General features: G+C 31.8%; 1 protein-coding gene across 6 annotated transcripts in view; it reads right to left on the bottom strand.

Annotated features, from left to right (window-relative positions):
- The window catches only part of Lrba (LPS responsive beige-like anchor protein), a 719,595-nt gene that overhangs the window by 465,234 nt on the left and 234,400 nt on the right, over window positions 1-19,961 (bottom strand). For all 6 annotated transcript variants that reach the window (XM_076865289.2, XM_076865291.2, XM_076865292.2 and 3 more), the window contains exon 35: window positions 4,626-4,690. In XM_076865289.2, coding sequence (XP_076721404.2) covers window positions 4,626-4,690 — 65 coding nt within the window. The remainder of the gene's footprint in view (window positions 1-4,625; window positions 4,691-19,961) is intronic.

Here is a 19,961-nt window from a genome sequence, read left to right as displayed (position 1 = left end):
AACCAAATTTCAAGACTTCTAAAATTCACTGATGAATAACTGAATTATAAAATGTAAACAACAGTGTTATTGGGATTAATTTAACTGAATACGTTATTTAATTTCAATTAAATACATTATAAAGTAAAGAAAAAGCAATTAAGATAAAATCAAATCAAGTACACAAATCAAATCAATTGAAGCCCAAGATACATAATAACGTGTACACGTGAATTACTATATTACTAAACCCTCAGATTTCACAAAAGAGGATCAAAGGTAATGGTGTTAATGCTCCATTATTTTTTACTAAAGTAATGCTATAGCATAACACTCTAACAGGGAGCTTGAACATTCATTTAAAATATAAAGCTATTTATTTTAAGTTGTGCCTTTAAAAAACAATAAATTTTAGATCAATTACTTGCATATTTATAAGGTAAATCAATGATTCAAGATAGCAAAACATCCATAAACAAAACTATCCTTCAGGATTACCAGTGTTCTTTCCTATAAAATGTGGACATTTAACTTTTTAATTAAATTTTTTATTAGCATCCCTAGGTCCCATTCCCAGTACCAAAACAAAAACAGAAGAAAATATATTTTTTCCCTCTTAGCAAAGACATCAAAGATTGTGTCACTGATTATTACTTATTTTAGCTCTATAAATTCATATAAAATAGCATGCTGCACATGAAAAATGTCAATAACCAAATACAAAACTATGAAAACAATGTATTTATAAAGTATCTTATTAAACAAGTAAGGTAAGGGAAACATTTCTACCAAAGAACAAATACTTACGTCTGACCTAAGTAATTGATTCACTAATGATACGCTTCAACTCTGATAAACTTGATGCTATAGTCTATCTATAAAGGTCTTCATGTTATTTACACTAATAAAACATTAATCAAGGGCCAAATATATAGCAGTTACTCTATAAATGAGGTCAAGGCAGGTCAAACTTACATAATAACAAAAAGAAAAGGTTGGCCTTTGTAATAAAAAGAAAAATCCTTATTACTATTCTTCTTCTTCCCCTGGGATTAAGTCTAGTAGCTTGAATACTCCAAACTACTTCTCAAACACATCCATTTCTACACAGAATCATTTAACATCAGGCACTGAATATTTAACTGAAATTTAAAAAGCGTTTATTTATTTGGAAAACTAAATCCACTGATTTAGAAAAATAAACAACTGAGTTTTTCCTTTAAGTATATTCTGCCCTTAAATATAGATCAAAATTTTAAATACTAGGTCCACTATTTCACTAACAAATCTTAGTTTTGTTTCCAGCAATGTTTATTTCAAATATTTATTTAAAAGACAGAAGCTAGCCGGGAGTGGTGGTGCACACTGTAATCGCAGTGGCTCAGAGGTTGAGGCAGGAGGATCACTAGTTCCAAGCCAGTCTCAGCAACTTAGCCAGGCCCTAAGCAACTCAGAGACCTGGTCTCTAAATAAAAATATACAAAAAAGAGCTGGGATATGGCTCAGTGGTTAAGTGTCCCTGGATTCAATCCCCAGTACCAAAAATATAATAAAATAAAAAACAAAGGCTGAATGCTTACCATAGGCTAAGAAGAGTAAGATAAACATAGATAAGAAATCAAGAGAATTATGATAACACCTGATATAAACATGCTATTTCAATAATTATTTGTATAATAAGGAATAATGGCAATAAGAAATTTTGAATACAAATATTTGAGAATAATATGAAGTTCATTTCTTTAGAAACTATAGAATGTTTTCATAAATGTAAAAAATTTATTTTATATATATTCTTTTCTTTTGTTAAAAACAAAGAAATATAATTTGATTAATGTCAAGATATCAATTCCTGGTGAAGTGGCACATACCTGTATTCACAGAGACCTGGGGGGAGAAGGAGGCAGGAGGATTCCAAGTATGAGGCCAGCCCAAGCAACTTAGTGAAACTCAATCTCAAAACAAAAAATAAAAGGGTTGGGAATATAGCTCAATGGTAGAGCACCCCTGGTTTCAAACCCCAGTTCTAGGGGAAAAAAGAGGGGGGAAATATATATATATATATATATAATGCATTTATAGTGAAGATGGAATGCTGTTTACATGAAAAGTACCAATAATTCAAATTAAAAATATGTAAACAACATATGTACATAAAAATATATCATTAAATACTGATATTTATTGAATTTGCCATACAATTTTTATGAACTCCTAAGTATGTACCCACTGAAATGAAAAACTTTTAAAAACTCCATTCAATGCTCTTAAGAGTCATGATTCACAATAGCCAAGACCAGAAATTACCCAAATATCCATTAACAAATGAATGGTTGAGTAAACTATGATATACCTAGGAAATGAAACAATAGTTTTTGGGGGGGGAATATATTGCTACAACATAGATGAACCTCAAAAACACGTAAGAGGCTTTGGCTCAGTATACCCCAAAGATCTAAAGAGTAAAAGCTTGGTCCCAAGGGTGGCAGTATTGTGAGAAGTTCTGGACTATTAAAAGATGAGACCTTTTGGAAGGTCCCTAGGTCACTGGGGGCATGCCCTTGAAAGGGCTGTGGGACACCACTCAACCTGTCTATCTCTGCTGGTTAGCGGGAGATGTGAACCCAACTTTGACACATACTATATGGCCTTCTAACCATTAGGTGAAGCAGTGAAGGGATGGCCCTCACCAAGCCTACACTAAGCTGTTTGTTCTCTGAACCTCTAAAACTGTGACCTAAGTAAACCCTTTCACTCCATAGAGTCAATTTCCTTAGACATTTCATTGCAGTAATGTGCAGCTAACAATCAAATGCCAGTTACAAAAAAACCATGCAGTGAATGATTCCAGGTACAAGTTTCAAACAGGAAAATCTAAATAAAATAGATTAGTAGCAAGCTAGGGCTAGAAGAAGAGGGAAATGGGAAGTGACTATTAACAAATAGGTCTTCTTTCAGGCATGATGAAAACGTTCAAAAAAACAAGAGTAGAGTACTAGTCATTTATTCATTGAGAAATATTTATTGATCACCTCCTACTTCCCAACTATAGACTATACTTTAGCTCTATTTCTTATATGAATCACTTGCTACAGTTCTTGAATTCAATTGGGACTCCTCTCCTTCAGCCTATCCTAAATATTTCTGCCAGTAATCTTTCTAAAAACCAAATTTCATGACACTTTTCCACATAACATCTGCCACAGACTTCATAACACTTTTAGATAGAAGTCCAATTATTCTGTGCTAGGCCTTTTGTAATCCAGATGCCCAATCAACTCCAAAACACATTCCCACCTAACAGTACATGCAAATGTGCGTGCACACACACACACACACACACACACACACACAGAGGAACACACACAAGAACATCTTTTTTTCTTTCTGACATCACAATGGCTTCAAATATTCTGTTCCCTGTATTATGAATGCTTTTCACCAAACATACTCCAATTTATCCATAACTCCTATTCTTTTATTGTACAGATGATTAACCAAATTTGTCCTTGAAAACATATCTCAAGAATCATGCTCAAAAAAAATAAAATGTGCTCTGATTAAGTTTTAAGTGATTCTTCCATACTAAATTGAAAACTCTATTTCTCAGTGTGAAAGTACCTTGCACTTCTTTGCTTCTATCACAGCATGAAGCATTAAAATTGCAGGTTCATTTATTTGTTTCTAATACTAGCTTGTACCTGTAATCTAAGTTAAAAATGTTACAATTCTAAGTGAAAAAAATTAGTATTATTTAAAATCAAATGAAGCTGATTCTTTTCTACTTATCCTGTAATAAAATGAGCACCTAAGTTCCTAGTTATTAGTTCAAACAGTTACTATAGTCATAGGATCAATCCAAAACATCAGCCAAAACTCTATAAAGAAATATCCCTGAAATAATAACTTTGCTGAGGACACTATTTCCAAGAGCAGCCAGTCACACCTTTCAACCTCTACTCTGGGTTTTCAACGTCAGCTACCACAAAACAAAACATGTAAGAGGCTTTGGATCAGTATACCCCAAGATATCAATGTGGTCAACTCATCATTTACTCAGTTTATTTTGATCTTTTAATTCTTTCACTCAAATTTGTTTCCCCTCATTTATCTCTTTTCATCTCTGTACTTTCTTTGCTTCTTTTTCCTTCCATTGAATTTTCTTTCTTTGAATTCTTCTGTTTATGTTCCCTAAATGGAATGATACCTACTTATTCACTCTCTTCCCTTTCTTATCACATCAGAACAGAAAACAAAACTTGTTCCCACTTCTCTTTATGGCCAGACTATGATAAAAGCAAGACATCACAGGCATCTAATTATGGTCTCTATAAACATAATACAACTTCACAAAAAGTACAAATCTGATGTTTCCTGATATCTGCAAATAGAATAAGCAGTTTACTTTTGCAAAACATCCACATTTCTTGAAAGATAAAGACCGGAATCTTATCAATCGGTAATGTAACCATGAAGAAAATTATAAAGTTACTAAATGTCAACATATTTGTAATAATCAATATATCAGGACTCATTACAGTACTGACTGCAAAAAAAAAAAAAAGAGAACCCCAAAATGTCAGTATTTAATATGGGAAAAATACAACATTTTAAAGCAAAATATAAATGGATATAAAATAGATTACCTTCCTTCATTGACAAGTTCAATAAAAGCAAGACCTGCATTCTTCTGAATAGAATTCTGCCACTCCTAAAAGACAGCAAAAAATAGCTGAAGAAATTTCACTCAATTATTTCTTTTAAAACAATAGTCATGAAAAACATCCCCACATCAATCTTATACCTTAGTTTTTAAAGGAAAAGTTCTATAAAACATGTTGCTTACCTCGCACAGTCCTATGAACACACAAAGATTGATACTGAAAAGTATTAAACAAGCAAAGAGTAACTTTATTTGGCATAAACTAAATGAGCCTACCCACATATATCTTGCCCTTTTGTTCTATATCATTATAGATTAAAACAATTAAAATAGTTGGGAGTTAGATAAAAAGGCAGTAAGAAAGGCAGTTAAAAAAAAAAAAGAAAGAAAAAGAAAAACCCCAAAACAGAGATTTTTTTGTTTCATTAAAAAAAAAAAAAGACACACATTAACCAAAATGAAGAGAAGAAACAATGTAGTTCAAACACATTAGTAAATACAACATATTTTTTTTTTTTAAAAAAAAAGATGACTAGTAATTGGGAAAAAGACAAGAAAGAATAGTGAATTGTGCTAAATCCACATATGAGCTGGAAAACTATAATTTATTGCCCTCGATATTAGCAATATATAAGTCTATACCTATTATTTTATCCATTAGCATTTATCCACTGAAAAGATATAAAATTAAAAGCCTATAAGTCAATCAGCAAGTGTAACCAAATGAATTCTACAATTCTTATTTCAAAACATACATAAAACAAGCATTAATATAATAGGGAAAGGCCGGCATTGATTGAAATAGACCGAGAATCAAGAAGTACCAATAAAGGTAGCCATGTATGTATGTGTTTATGTCTACAAACACACACACAAACTCATGTACAAATCTCTTTTTAATGAACTGGAAACATAGTTTTATGTATGAAGTGTTAAGAAATATATTTCTTTTTAAAAAATGGTGATTAGTGATTGAGGAAAATAAAAATAATGAATTGTGCTAGAACTACAGTGAGCTGGAAAACTGTATTTCACTGCTCCATAAATACATGGCATTAAGACTATAACTATATTTTTACCCATGAAAAATTTATCCTCTAACATTAAGACATGTCTCTTAGTACCCAAAAGCCGTTTGTATTCTAACTATATGATACCTCTTAACTTATCTTTTCATTTTCTCATAACACCTAAACAATATGAGGCTTAGCTACTAACCATTGTTCACCATAAACTGGGTTATATTTTCTGAATATAATAACTTTTAAAAGTTTTAAATTCCATGTAATTTTAAATTAATATCTTTCTACTTCATTTTTTTTAATCACAGCCTTTTTTTTCCATTTTCTCCTTTTATACCATTTTTCTTCAATCTTCATTTGCGTTTTGAAAAACCCAACATGGCTATCAGAACTAAAATGACTGCATGCAACGATTTTGTTGAATAATTCCATTTTATGAATAGTGTAGGTATGATCACACTAAAAGAACATGTACAGTAGAATTAAAAATGAATATGTCCAGTAAGATGAAAATCAACTTCAAAGTCAGGTAGACAATGGAGGGTAGGTAGTCTCTGACTGATCTAGCAGAAGAAAGTAAAGCAACATATTATTGAGGAAAGACTAGGTGGTCATGAAATCTGTGTTCTGATTCTGATTCAGACATAATAGGATATGCCCTAGGACAGATCACACTACATTTCCACATTATACATTCCCTCACAATATTTTCTCCCAGGTACAATATTTTATTATCATTTACTAACAATCAGAAATTCATGATTCAAAGTCTACAAAATATTATCTCTCAAAATCCATAGTTGCCACACACTGTAACTACAAAACACAGATTCTAAATTTCTTTCACTAACATAAACCAAATCAAACAAAATAGAAATGTGAAACTGATTAAAAATCCTTTTCTTTCCAACAAAATGAAATTAACAAACTGGTAGTTCAAAGAAAAGTAATCAAATTCCATGAAAGAATATACCCCTGAGAGAGAAGCACATGCCACACCTTCTTCGTCTCCAAAAGGTATTGGGAAGGAGATGAAAATAAACAAAACTGCAGATATGTTTTTTTGATCTTGGTACAAAGAGGCTCACACTTCATTTCCCAGGCACAGCACAGTGGCATACCAAGCTTCAAAGAGTTACCCAAATCTAGTAATGCATAGGAACAGTAAAATAAAGACAAATTTAATGGCAGATGGACCAAAAACAACCTGAGCTGTCTCATGCCCTAGGGGGAGTGAGAAAACGCTAGAAGTTTATAGAAGTAGCTTAGAGTTTAAGGGGATGAAAAGAACCAACTGGGACCTTTGTAGGCAGGCAGAAAGTTATGGAATGGGAACATGATACCACCAGGAATGCCACAGCCTTAGAACAGAAGCATTCACTCACTTCTCAGCTTTCTTATCTAACACGCACTTTTGTTGGAAAGCCATTTGGAAATCTGATATAACACCAGAAAATGGAAAGACAAGACCTGAAATTGAGTGAGTTTTCCTTCAGATCACATAGTTTAAAGGGGTGGGGGGGTCTCAAAATGGAGATGAAAGAAAAATATGGTGAAAGTTATTTCCCTTATTAGAAAAAAAGAACTTAGAAAGAATAGAAGAACTAGTTTAGCAAATGACAAATTATTGCCTTAGTCATTTTCCTTTTCAAAGAATCTACTACCAGAAACAAGACAAGGAAGCTCCCTCTCACTACTGTTTTTCAACATGATTATGGGAGTTGTGGATAATGCAATAAGACAAGAAAAAGAAATTAAAAGTATTATGACGGGGGCTGGGGTCCTGGCTCAGAGGTAGAGCACTTGCCTAGCATGTGTGAAGCAAAGGATTCAATTCTCAGCACTGCATATAAATGAAGAACCATTGACAACTAAAAAATATATACTTTTAAGAAAAAGTATTATGATGGGAGGAAGTGTACTATTTTTGTTTACAGAAGACATAATTGTCAACATGAAAAATCCAAAATAACTGACACAAACACTTCTGGAACTAATACATGGTAATACCAAGGTTGTAGAATACAACTGGAATTTGAAGTAAAAGCAATACTACCTCTATCAGCATCACATAAATATAAGAAAATACTAAATAAATTATGTACAAGATCAACATGAAAAAATACAATATGCTCATGAAACCAAAGAAAAACAAATTAATATGAATGATATTCCATATACATGGATAGGATAATTCAATATTGTCAAGATGTCAGTTGCTCCCAAATTGAGCTACAAATTCCATGCAATTCCAATCTAAATCTCAGCAAGTTATTTTATGGAAATCAATAGACTGATTCTAAAGTTTAAAGAGACAGACATAAAACAGTTCACATATTAGTGTAGGAGAAGAATGAAGGTGGAGGCTTAACATACTTAACTTTAAAACTTACTATAGGCTGGGCCGGTGGCACATGCCTGTAATTCCAGTAGTTCAGGAGGCTAAGGTAGGAGGATCGTGGGTTTGAAGCCAGCCTCAGCAATGGTGAGTTGCTAAGCAATTCAGTGAGACCCTGTCTCTAAATAAAATACAGAACAGGGCTGGGGATGTGGCCCAGTGGTTAAGTTCAATCCCAGTACCATAAAAAAAAGAAACTTATTACAGGGGATGTGGTTACAGTTCAGTGTCAGATTGCATGTCCAGCATGTATGAGACACTAGGTTCAATTCTCAGCACAACATAAAAATAAGTAAATAAAATAAGTATATTGTGTCCATCTACAACTAAAGAAGAAAAATTTAAACACTGCAGCACTTGTCTACTATAAGTGAGGCACTTGGTTCCATTCTCACAAAAATAAATAAAATAAAGGAATTATGTCCATAACTTAACTTAAAAAAAAACACTACAAAGCTACAGAAATCAAGAAAGTATATATTCAAAATAACAGACGAACAGATCAATGGAACACATTATAAGGACCAGAAATAGACCCACAAAAATAATCAACTAATCTTTGATAAAGGAGCAAAGGCAACACAATGGAAAGAAGACAGTCTTTTCAATAAATAGTGATGAAAAAAACTAAACATTCACATGTAAAAAATGAATTTAGATAAACATCATTCACAAAAATTAACTAAAAATGGATCACAGACCTCAATGTAAAACTATAAAACCCTCAGAAGATAATCGAGGAAAGTCTAAATGACGTTGGGTTTGACAATGATTTTTAAATACAACACCAAAGGCATATTCCAGTGGAAAAAAATTAATCTTATCACTGAAGTTAAGAATTTACTTCTAGGGGCTGGGGCTGTAGGTCAGTGGTAGAGAACTTGCCTTGGACGTGTGAGGTACTGGGCTCAATCCTCAAGACCACACAAAAATAAATAAATAAAGACATTGTACCAGCTAAAACTAAAATAAATAATGAATAAAAAGAATTTACTTCTAATAATCAAATATTTCCTCTTTACAAAATATAATGCCAAGAGAATTAAAATAAAATATTTGCAAAATACATATCTGATAAAGTGCTATTACCTAAAAATGTACAAAGATCTCTTAAAAGGCAAGGATAAGGGGGGGAAAAAACCCTATTAAGCAATGGGCCAAAGACCTTAACAGACACATCATCAAACAAGAGATATAAATAAGCATATAAAAGATTCTCCACAGGTTATGACATTGGAGAAATGCAAATTCAAGCAACAATGACATATTAGGTCACTTTCATTAGAATGGCCAAAATCCAGAAGACTGACACAAACAAATGCAAACAATGGAGCTACAGGAAACTTCATTCAACAGTTGGTGGAAATGCACATTGATACAGTCACTTTAGCTGTGTTTTATGATCCAGCAATTGTGATCCTTGGTATTAACCCAAAGGAATTAAAAGCATATTTAACAACCTCACAAAGAAACGTATAGCAACTTTATTGATAAAAGCCAAGCCTTGAAAACAATCAAGACATCCTTCAGAAGATGAGTATATCAACTGTGGTACAAATCAGATAATGGAATATTATTCAGCATTAAAAAGAATGAGCAATAAAGCCCTTAAAGGCATGAAAGAAACATAATAATACACATCAATAAGGACAAGAAACCCATTTGAAAGTCTACATCCTATGATTGCAACTGTTATAATATTATGGAAAGGAAAAAATATGGAGAATGTGAAAAAAGATCAGCATTTGGAGGAAGAGGAAAAGAAGGAATCAATCAGGAAAAAAAGCAAGGACGGGGGATGGATATAGCTCAATGGTAAAGTGCTTGCCTAGCACATGTGCAGCACTGGGTTCAATCCCCAGCACATAAAAATAAATAAAGGCATTATGTCCATCTACAACTAAAAAATAAGTTGAAAAAAAAAGCAAGAATCATTAAGCTGTGAAAGTGCTCATCATATAATGTAATGTTGAACATACGCGATAATATTTGCACAAACCAATAGCATGCACAACACTAAGAGTGAACTTTTAATGTAAGTTATGGATTTGGGATAATAACAAATATGTCAGTGTAGGTTTAGCAGATGTAACAAATTTGCCCCTCTTGTAGAGAATACTGACAATGGACAAGGTTAAACATGTATAGGGACTACATAAGAAACTTCTGTCTACTCAATTTTGCATGAATCTAAAATCACTCTAAAAAGTAAAGTATACATAAAAATTTAATTGTAAAAGTATTTATTAGTGCAATTTTTCTCAAATCCATTTTTTATGATCTAAAACTATAATAGGAAGGTATTTTTATCATATAATACAGACAAATTTCAAACTCCATTTGCATAAATACCAGCTGAAAAGACACATATTTTCAACAAGCAAATGTCATTTTTATTTAATTTCATTAGGTACACAAGCTTCTACTTACATATAAAATTGTGAAGTATGCTATTTAAATTCAACAGAGATTTTAAGTGTCAGTGCTGAAGTTAGATGAAAAACTAGTTAAAATCAGTACTGTATAACTATCAAAATTTAACCACACAAACTACACTTGATCTGAAAAATCACATAAAATACATTTTCTTTTAAATTTTAAACAAATTAGGGGGTTGTGGCTCAGTGGTGAAGCACTTACCTAGCATATGTGAGGCACTGGGTTTGATCCTCAGCACCACATATAAATAAATGAATAAAATAAAGGCACATCAACATCTAAAAATATATATATATATATATTTTAAAAAATGAGGCATGAAGGTACATACAGAATAGAAAAAAATACCAGTTTTTTATAGAAGCTTAGAAATTCAAATTTGTCACTCTTTCCATTCTTGTTTCCTCAAGGATGGGCATATCTATCATATCTATAATCCCTCATTTGTTAATTGTCAGTAAGTATCATATATTGGTATAGAATAAAAAATAGTTTACAATTTCACAGTAGAAAACAAATTTGATCAGGAATAAAGTAAAAAATATTACTTATATTTTGGCTACAGTTATAAAAATAATATATAATCCCCAAAGACACCACTGGGTTTTCATTTCTCTATAATCCACTTTTAATTATTAATGATCACCATTTAATAAATTGCCAAGTATTAGATATATAAGTTCATGCTGATAAGAATTAATAATGCATATAAAAAAATTTAAAGCCCATCAGAAAAAAATCTTTCAATTTGTTTGATAATCCAGATGTTGTTAAAAACCAACAACTTTTCTCCATAATAATACATTCTACAATAATACATAATAATACATTCTCTACAGTAATCTGTAGATGTTGCCAAAACCAAAAACAATATTCATTAATCATGCTCTCCTAAGGCATTTTTCTCCACTTCAGAAACAATTATCAAAGAAGGCGTTAGTCTAAACAATTTCATAAACCACAGCTCAATATAACCTTTAGTGAGTTTTAATAGTTGAAAGAAAATCTTAATGATCATCATCTTTCATGATCATTTCAATATTTCATCACAGTATTTACAATTATATACTGATACAAAATTCAGAGTACATTTAAAGTCTTGGTTATCCTTTCCCCAGAGGTACTGATTAAAAAAAAAAAAAAAAAAAAGTTAAAAGCCTCAAATTCAACCACTAATGCAACTAAGTAATTTCAAAACACATTTCAGCACTTTAGAGAGGAAGAACTCAAAAATCAACAGTCAATAATTTCATACCTGTTCCTAAGCTGTATTTAATTGACTATTACTTCCTAAAGCCATATAGTTGACTAGTCAATTTTTACTAAAATATACTCTTAGCTTACTAATGTTCTTAAGTAATACAACAAGGTACTATATATTGTGAAATCTATAGAGTTCTATCAAACTTCCAATATGTGCTTTTGGTGTAAAAAGTCTTTTGTTTAATAGAAAAAAGAAGACTTCATTAATAACATTAAGTATATTCCTCCCTACTCTCCACAAATAAACATAGTGGAAAAATACCAATAAATATACTGTATACAATTATTCACTTAAATTATTTTAATAGAATCCTGATTTTCTTAGAGACTAACTTCACTGATTTCTGCAAAATAAATAACCTCCTGAAACATACTTTGGTGTCTTGAAGGTACTATATGAAATTACCTAACCTTTAAAATTAACTCCCAAATATTAGCATATTCCAAAGCAGATAAAATCAGGTCATTGACAGACAAGATTCACTATGCAGAATCCATTCTACGGTCACTAATTTTGTCAAACCATCAAATTAATACTGAATGCAGTATTATTTTATTCTGATGAAAAAGATTCTCTCTAAACTACCTGTTATTCTTTTTATTTACATTTTTCTGATGATTAATGATGCTAAGCATTTTTTCATGTACATTTTTAGGCATTTATATATCGTTTGAGAAATATCTATTCAGATCATCTGTATATTGTTGCTAATGAGTTTTGAGTTCATTATATATTCTGGATATTAATTCCCTTATCAGATGAACAGTTTGAAAACAGTTTCTCTTGTTCTATAGTGTGTCTTCACTCTGTTGTTTCCTTTGCTGTGCAGAATATTCCTAGTTTGAAAGATCACATTTGCCTGTTTTCCTTTTGTTGCATGAGTTTTTAAAGTCTAATCCAAAACAGCATTGTCTATACAGTTCAAATGTTTCCCCTGTGTTTCATAATTTCAGTTTTGTATTTAGTATTCTATCCATTTTGATTTGATTTTTATACCCAGTGAAAGACAGGTGCCTCTTCATTTTGCAATTGAATATCCAGTTTTCCTAGCACCATTTATTAAAGACTAACTTTTCTCCAATATCATTTGGTGCCTCTGTTAAAGGTCAATTGGCTTAGATGTGTAGATTTATCTTGGGTTCTCTATTCTGTTCCAATGGTCTGTGTATTGGTGGTATATTTTAAGGTAAAGTATTGTTCAGTCCCCTGCTTTGTTTTCGTCACATAAGATTCAGTTGGTCATCTGGGGTCTTTTTAAGTTCTTCATCTTTTTTTTTTTTTTTCTTTTTAATTTTTGTGAAGAATGTCTGTAATCTACAAATAATTTTGGGTAGTACAAACATTTTGTCATAATGTCATTGAAATGTCATTCACTTCCTTGGTTCAACTTATTCCTATGTGGGTTTTTATTTATTTATTTTTTGCTTTTGCTTTTTTTTTAATTGCTCCTATAAGTGAGATTGCTTTAATGTTTTGTTTTGTTTTTTTTTTTTTAGTTGTCAATGGATCTATATTTTATTTATTTATATGTGGTGTTGAGAAACAAACCCAGTGCCTCATACATGCTAGGCAAGCACTCTGCCCTAGGCCAGAACCCCATCCTCTTGAGATTGTTTTCTTGATTTCTTTTTTAGCAAGTTCATTATAGATATTAAAAAATGCTACTAATGGGGCTGGGGTTGTGGCGAAGCAGTAGAGCGCTTGCCTAGCACGTGCAAGGCCCTGGATTCAATCCTCAGCACCACATATAAATAAATGAAATAAAGGTAATGTGTCCAACTACAACTAAAAAACTAAGTAAATATTTTTTAAAATGCTACTGATTTTTTAATGTTAATTTTATTCTTAATCGTTATTGATTTAATCAGTTCTAAAAGATTTGTTTATTTGTTTTTGTTTGTTTTTTTAGTACCAGGGATTGAACCCAAGGGCACTCAACCACTAAGCTACATCCCAGCCTTACTGTGTAATTCTTTTAGAGACAGAGTGTCACTAAGTTGCTGAGGGCCTTATTAAATTGTGAGGCTGGCTTTGAACTTTCAATCCTCCTGCCTCAGCCTCCAGAGCTACTGGGATTATAGGCATGTGCCACCATGTCCAGCTCTAAAAGTTTTTTGATGGAGTCTTTAGGTCCTATATATATAAAATCATATCAACTGCAAAAAAGAGATAATTTGACTTCTTCATTTTTCTTTTTTTCCTCTTACCAAATTGCTCTAAGACATCTGCTACTATGTTGAATAAGAGCTGTGAACAAGAACAACTTTATCTCATTACACATCTTAAATGAAACAGTTTAGGTTTTCTTCATTCAATATGATATTAGCTATGGGTTTCTTATACATCACCTTTACGTCTGTGCCTTCTATACCTAAGTTGTTGAGGGTATTTATCACAAAGGGATGTTGAATGCTTATTCTGCATCAGTTGAGATATTATGACTTTTGTCCTTTATTCTGTTGATGTGCTTTAATATGCTTACTGCTTTGTTTATGTTGAACTACCCTTGCATCCGTATGAGAAATACCAAGAATCTCTACAGTATGGTTTCTTTTAGTGAGTTGTTCAGCTTCAACATGTTTCTTTCTTATCATCTCTCTTTGTTGAATCTCATTCATACCAGTTATTTTCCTAATTTCTTCTGAACTATGTGTAGTCTCTTGTACCTTGTTAAGTTTCTGAGAATCATCATTTTTAAATTATTTTTTCAGGCAATTCAACAATTTCTTTTTGGATTCTGTTCCTCAAGAACTCAAGTTTACTCTGGAAGCGTCAGATTATTTTGCTTTTTCATGGTTCTTGTGTCCCTATATTCATATTTGTGCACCATGTAGTTCAGTTGCCTCTACAGAGTGACTTTTTAAAGTACAAGATGTTCTCCTGATGATGTGGCTTAGGGGGCCAATTGGGTAGGCTACAATGGCTTTGGTCCAAGGTGGGTGCATTATAATCTCCATATAACTTCTTCAATTATAAATAATGTCAGCCACACTTGCAGGTGATTCAGTAGCCTAGGTTTCAGGGGTTTGTAAAAGTGTTCCACCAGCTAGGAAGAAGCTATCTTAGATGCTTTACGTTTGCCAGCATATCTAAATGTGGCACTTATGCCTGTGGGTGACCAGCAATTGTAAATGTCCATGTCTTGTGTCATGATGGGGACACTGTGGCAAGTTTAGGCAGGTAAGAATAGGCTGGCACAGCAGCAAAGGTTAGAGTGCTGCTCAGTTTCTCAAAGCTATGTGGTATCAGAGAGGCTCGGTGGAATCAAGTGAACCCAGCCCAACATGCCCAGTAAGGGGTAGAAGGGGGAACTGTCAGAGAGCCATGCCACTGCCTTCTCAGGACTTGCCTCCTGGAACCACTCCAAGTTAGCTATACTTAGCTGCATCCCAGGACCTCAAGAAGGTGGACAGGACCACCTGACTGCTTCCCAGGGCTGAGGGTGGGTGGACGAGGCTACCAGAAATACATATTTTTTAAGTGCACAATAGGTATTTTGCAAATATTATTCTGAAGAACCTCTAAATAATAAACATTTAAGCTCCATAAATACTATGAAAATAGAAACATGTATCAAAGCTAATTAATAAAATTTTGTTCTTTTTCTAAAGTGTATTGACCTACCAAATCAAATTAACTCTATTTCTATTGACAGTAAAATATTCTTCTTTTAAAATAAGTGTTGATCTCAGAAACCAAGCATAATTTAAATTAAAGAAAGGAATGAAGGGGCTGAGGTTATGGCTAAGCAGTAGAACGCTCGCCCAGCATGTGTGAGTCCCTAGGTTCGATCCTCAGAACCACATAAAAATAAATAAATAAAATAAAGGTGTGTCCAACTAAAACTAAAAATATAAATATTTTTTTAAAAAGAAAGGAATAAAGAAAAATTTAAGTTAACAAACTTCTAAACTCATATTAAACCATTTTGTTTACTTTTTAAAGGCTTGAGCATTTTTTGTTTGCTATTTCTTTCTTTCTTTTTTTTTTCCAAGATAGTGTCTTGCTATGTTGCTTAGGCTACCCTTAAACTTCTGGGCTCAAGAGAATCTCCTACCTCAGCCTCCCAAAATAGCTAGTACTCCAGATACAAGTTAATGAGTATGCTTATGGCTTGGGTTCTTTACTTAAATATCCATATCAATTTTTAAGATGTTATAGTTATCTATGCCTTTGTCAAATAAATAAAATTGGATGGATGTAGCTTCAATTACCTAAAAAGAGGTGACATAAATACTATTAAAAAGTTAAAGAAGGCCACAGAGGAGATATCAAATGAGGAAGGGAAGGTAGTTATGCAAAATGGAAAAACACATTATGCACAGGGCAAAGGTCAAAACTAGGCAAAACTGTTCACAGTCAAGATACAGTACTCTTATGTGCTCAAAGTAACTATCAATAGCTTTTCTATACTGTTTGTACTTTGTGTCAGCAGTCTCTCAACAGCATGTAGACATAAACTTGAGTAACCACATACCAGTAAAGAATATAGCATAATTGTAAAGGAAAGATCTCTTTATATGATAAACCAAACAAATTACTCAATGAAATAGTAAAATAGATTACTGTCCTTTGGAAAATTCTGATTTCAATTACTTTCGTCAACTGCACAACTAAAATATACATCTATTTTGTACAAAATCACTCAGCCAGTAAATGAAATATATATAAATATATGTATAAAGTTAAAAATAAGAGAAAAGAAAAAAATTCTATTAAAATCTGATTAGTAAATGGCTCAATTTTATAATTGCTACTTAAATATTTTTCAATGTGACTATGCAGAATGAATTGAATATTGAGAAAATAACTCTTCGTGGGAGGTACAAAATATAGGATACAAAGATTGTTAAAACACCAAAGATTAAAATAACATCTAATAATTTCAAAATAATCATTAAAAGACAATCTCCTCATTGCTGCATTTAGACACATAAAGCATTAATATATTGGACTCTAAAAATCTGTTCTTAAACATTTTAGTAAAAATATATGACCCAACCGATAATGATCCTTCTAATAACTTCCAAACTTGCATCAATTAGTCAGTATCTTTCATGAATCAATACAGAAGGCTTGATTTCCATAAAGGTGACAAAAGTTGCTCTAACCCTTTCCAGCTACAAGCCCTCAACAGATGATCATCATTAAGACTATATCAGGGCTCCAAATTCGGGAGCTATATAAATGTGTCCTATTAGTACATGGTCAGTCTGTTTGGCAACTCTAGTCCTCCAGACATATGGCAACTGCTGCCCTTTGAGGTCTGAAGTCAAGTCTTTAGGGAATCTCAAAGCCTGCACTGAAATTACAAGGAGTGTTCATTAGAGACTGCTGGAAGAGAAACATGAAAGACTTCCATTAAAACTATATAAAACAGCTAATTATTTTTAAAACATTTTTAAACAATGTAATGTACGCCGCTGTAATAAAAAGTATTTAACAACTAACCTTCTTTTTAAAAGCACTGATTTCATGACATGTGTGCACAGTATTCTGCATGCCTCCTATCTCCAACCACAACGCAATAAACAATAATTTTATATGAGTGATCAGTCAAGATTATAATATCATAAGAGAGAATTAAATTATTTCATACCTCTAAATCCTTTCTACAGACTGCTATAAATTTTCCAATGAAGTAATTTTTAAGAGTCAAATTTTGGTTTTCTAATATTTAGTTTACAATGATAAAGATTGTTACCTTAAATTCAGTCAAAAGTATGTACAGAGATACATTTCTTTTGAAATTTTACTTCTTTAATTCAAAAATCTCTGCCTACATTTTATTTTTATTCTATTTTAAACTAATAATCAAAAAAGTAGGAGCACAAACAATATATAAGATGTGATTAACAGCAAAACATGAAAACTTACCAAGATTCAAATGTTTACAATGATAAGGAGAATATCAATTTGATAAACAGGAGTTCAAAAAAAATGCATATCTTTGTCAGGATTTTCAAAAACATCAAACATATAGATATATTCTAATTAAAACTGTTTTCAATTTTAACTGTTTGAATATCTAGATAACTTTTTGAGAGAATAAAATCCTAGTTTGTTAAGTTTCACAGCAAAACAATATTACTACTAAATATTTATTCCAGTAACAAATCTTTATAAAATGCTATATAAAATTCATTAGCTTGCTTCAATCATTTCTAGAATCCTCATATGTTTGTTTCTGACAGGCTAATTCCAAAAAGCAATTACAATCTCAATCAATATGTAACAAGACAACAGAAAGCACGTACATTAAACCAGTTTAAAAGAATAAAAATCTAAAGAAAACAGATTACAAATGATTTATATGAATGCCTAGTGCTGAAGTTAATTACAAGTAACCCAATAAAATAGTGTCTTTATTATTGTATAGCAAGTAATAGCTCTAGATGTAAAAACCAGAGCTCTTTCTGCTGACTTTTGCATACCCAGTCCCACGGCACACAACATTAAGAATTAAACACGTGGTAAATAAGCCATATAGGAAACAGCAGTTTTTAACTAAAAGCAGAAAAGTTTCTTCTTGTTTAACCATCTGGGGTCTTCTACTCTGAACACTGAACACTGTAAACTGATACTATGTTATCATTTAAAAAATTGTTAAGATTAATATAAAATTGGATTTTAATTTCAGTGCTCAAAGTTTAACTTCAAATAATATATAAATAACTCTGAAATAACATCACATTTGGTTGGTATTCATTAGGAGCAAATTAGGGTTTTTTAATATTTGTGATATGAAATGATGATATATCTTCACAATTAAAATCTTCCAAACTTCATACTATATTCACCTATAAAACTCTGGTCTCTGATTTTAAACATATCTAAGACATATATATTACCTGCTATAGTAATTTCTTATATTTGTCAAGAATTATAATTTATAGCCAATCAGAAGCTTTAATGACTTACCTGGTGAAAAAGAATAAGATCTTTCAATCAAGATAATTTTGTAACTCTTTTCAAATATTTATCAATACTTTTAAGAAAACAGTAGCTGACATCAACCTTAACAGAAAAGTCCTAAGCCATGTTATGGATAAACATCATGATATAAGTATTCTTTGACCTACCCTATAACTGAAACACTGATACAAGTTGAGCATTTCTATTCTGAACATTTGAAATTTGAAATGTTACAAAATCTGAAAGATTCTGGTCAGAGTTATAATAGAAACTACACATATTTACAACTATAAAGTTGTGCACACTGTAAATAGTTAAATCAAATAATTAACATCCATCACCTCATCTATGCTTATTTTTGTGGTGAGAATATTTAAGATCTACTCTCTTCATCAGAATCTGATTCTTTAGAGAGGCCTTTTCAAATGATATCTCCTTTTGTCCTTCCTCCATTCTAGTAGGATTCAGGTTGAGAATCACCATGTTGAGCAATTTTTAATTATATATTTGGTCAGGGAAAAAAAAAAAGTTGACAATCAGTAAATTAACCACAAAAATTTTTTCAATTATGGGTAAGACAGTAGCTCTGCTAAAAGAAACACAGCATAAATGAAAACTACTCAAGTTTACAAACAGACCTTTAAAAATCATTAGAGTAATAACCCCTATGATGACATCAAAGTTACTTATATCCAGGTACATGCTATTGGGTTTCCTAGAAAGAGGTGTCATTGTGGCTAGAATTGAAAACCATGTAATCACTTTTGAGAGTCTTTGGAAAATGTGAATGTTACCCATTTATGAGGTTAGGATCTAAAAAGTCAAATTAATTTCATAAAAGAAAAGTAAGAGGCACTGAAAATATTAAATAGAAAGTATTTCTTATGCTCTTAAAAACTGAGATTCAGCATCTAATAATTTTAAATTGTAACCTTTGTTCTTTGAACAGTTTACACAGTTTCACATGTATTACATAAGATCTTAATACACCCATTTTACTTAATAAATAAAGGCTTACACAAGTGAAACAAGTGAATAAACCCAAGGTTATAATTAATAAGCTGCAGAAGGAAAACATTTATTAAATTCAGTATCTATCATCACAGCATTTTCTGGCCTCATTTTTCATTAAAAACCTGCCCTAGTCATTTTCCTTCCTCCTCTTATCACTCATGATGGGAACAATTGTTATCTCAAATAGTTCACTTCAAGCAGCAAAGGAATTTATTACTGGAAAAGCAAATAACTAGCTTTGGGTTTCGATTATTCATTCAGGCCTAG

The sequence above is a fragment of the Callospermophilus lateralis genome, chromosome 8 (genome assembly GCF_048772815.1).
Source record: "Callospermophilus lateralis isolate mCalLat2 chromosome 8, mCalLat2.hap1, whole genome shotgun sequence".
NCBI lineage: Eukaryota > Metazoa > Chordata > Mammalia > Rodentia > Sciuridae > Callospermophilus > Callospermophilus lateralis.
This window is presented reverse-complemented; position numbering and strand designations above follow the sequence as displayed.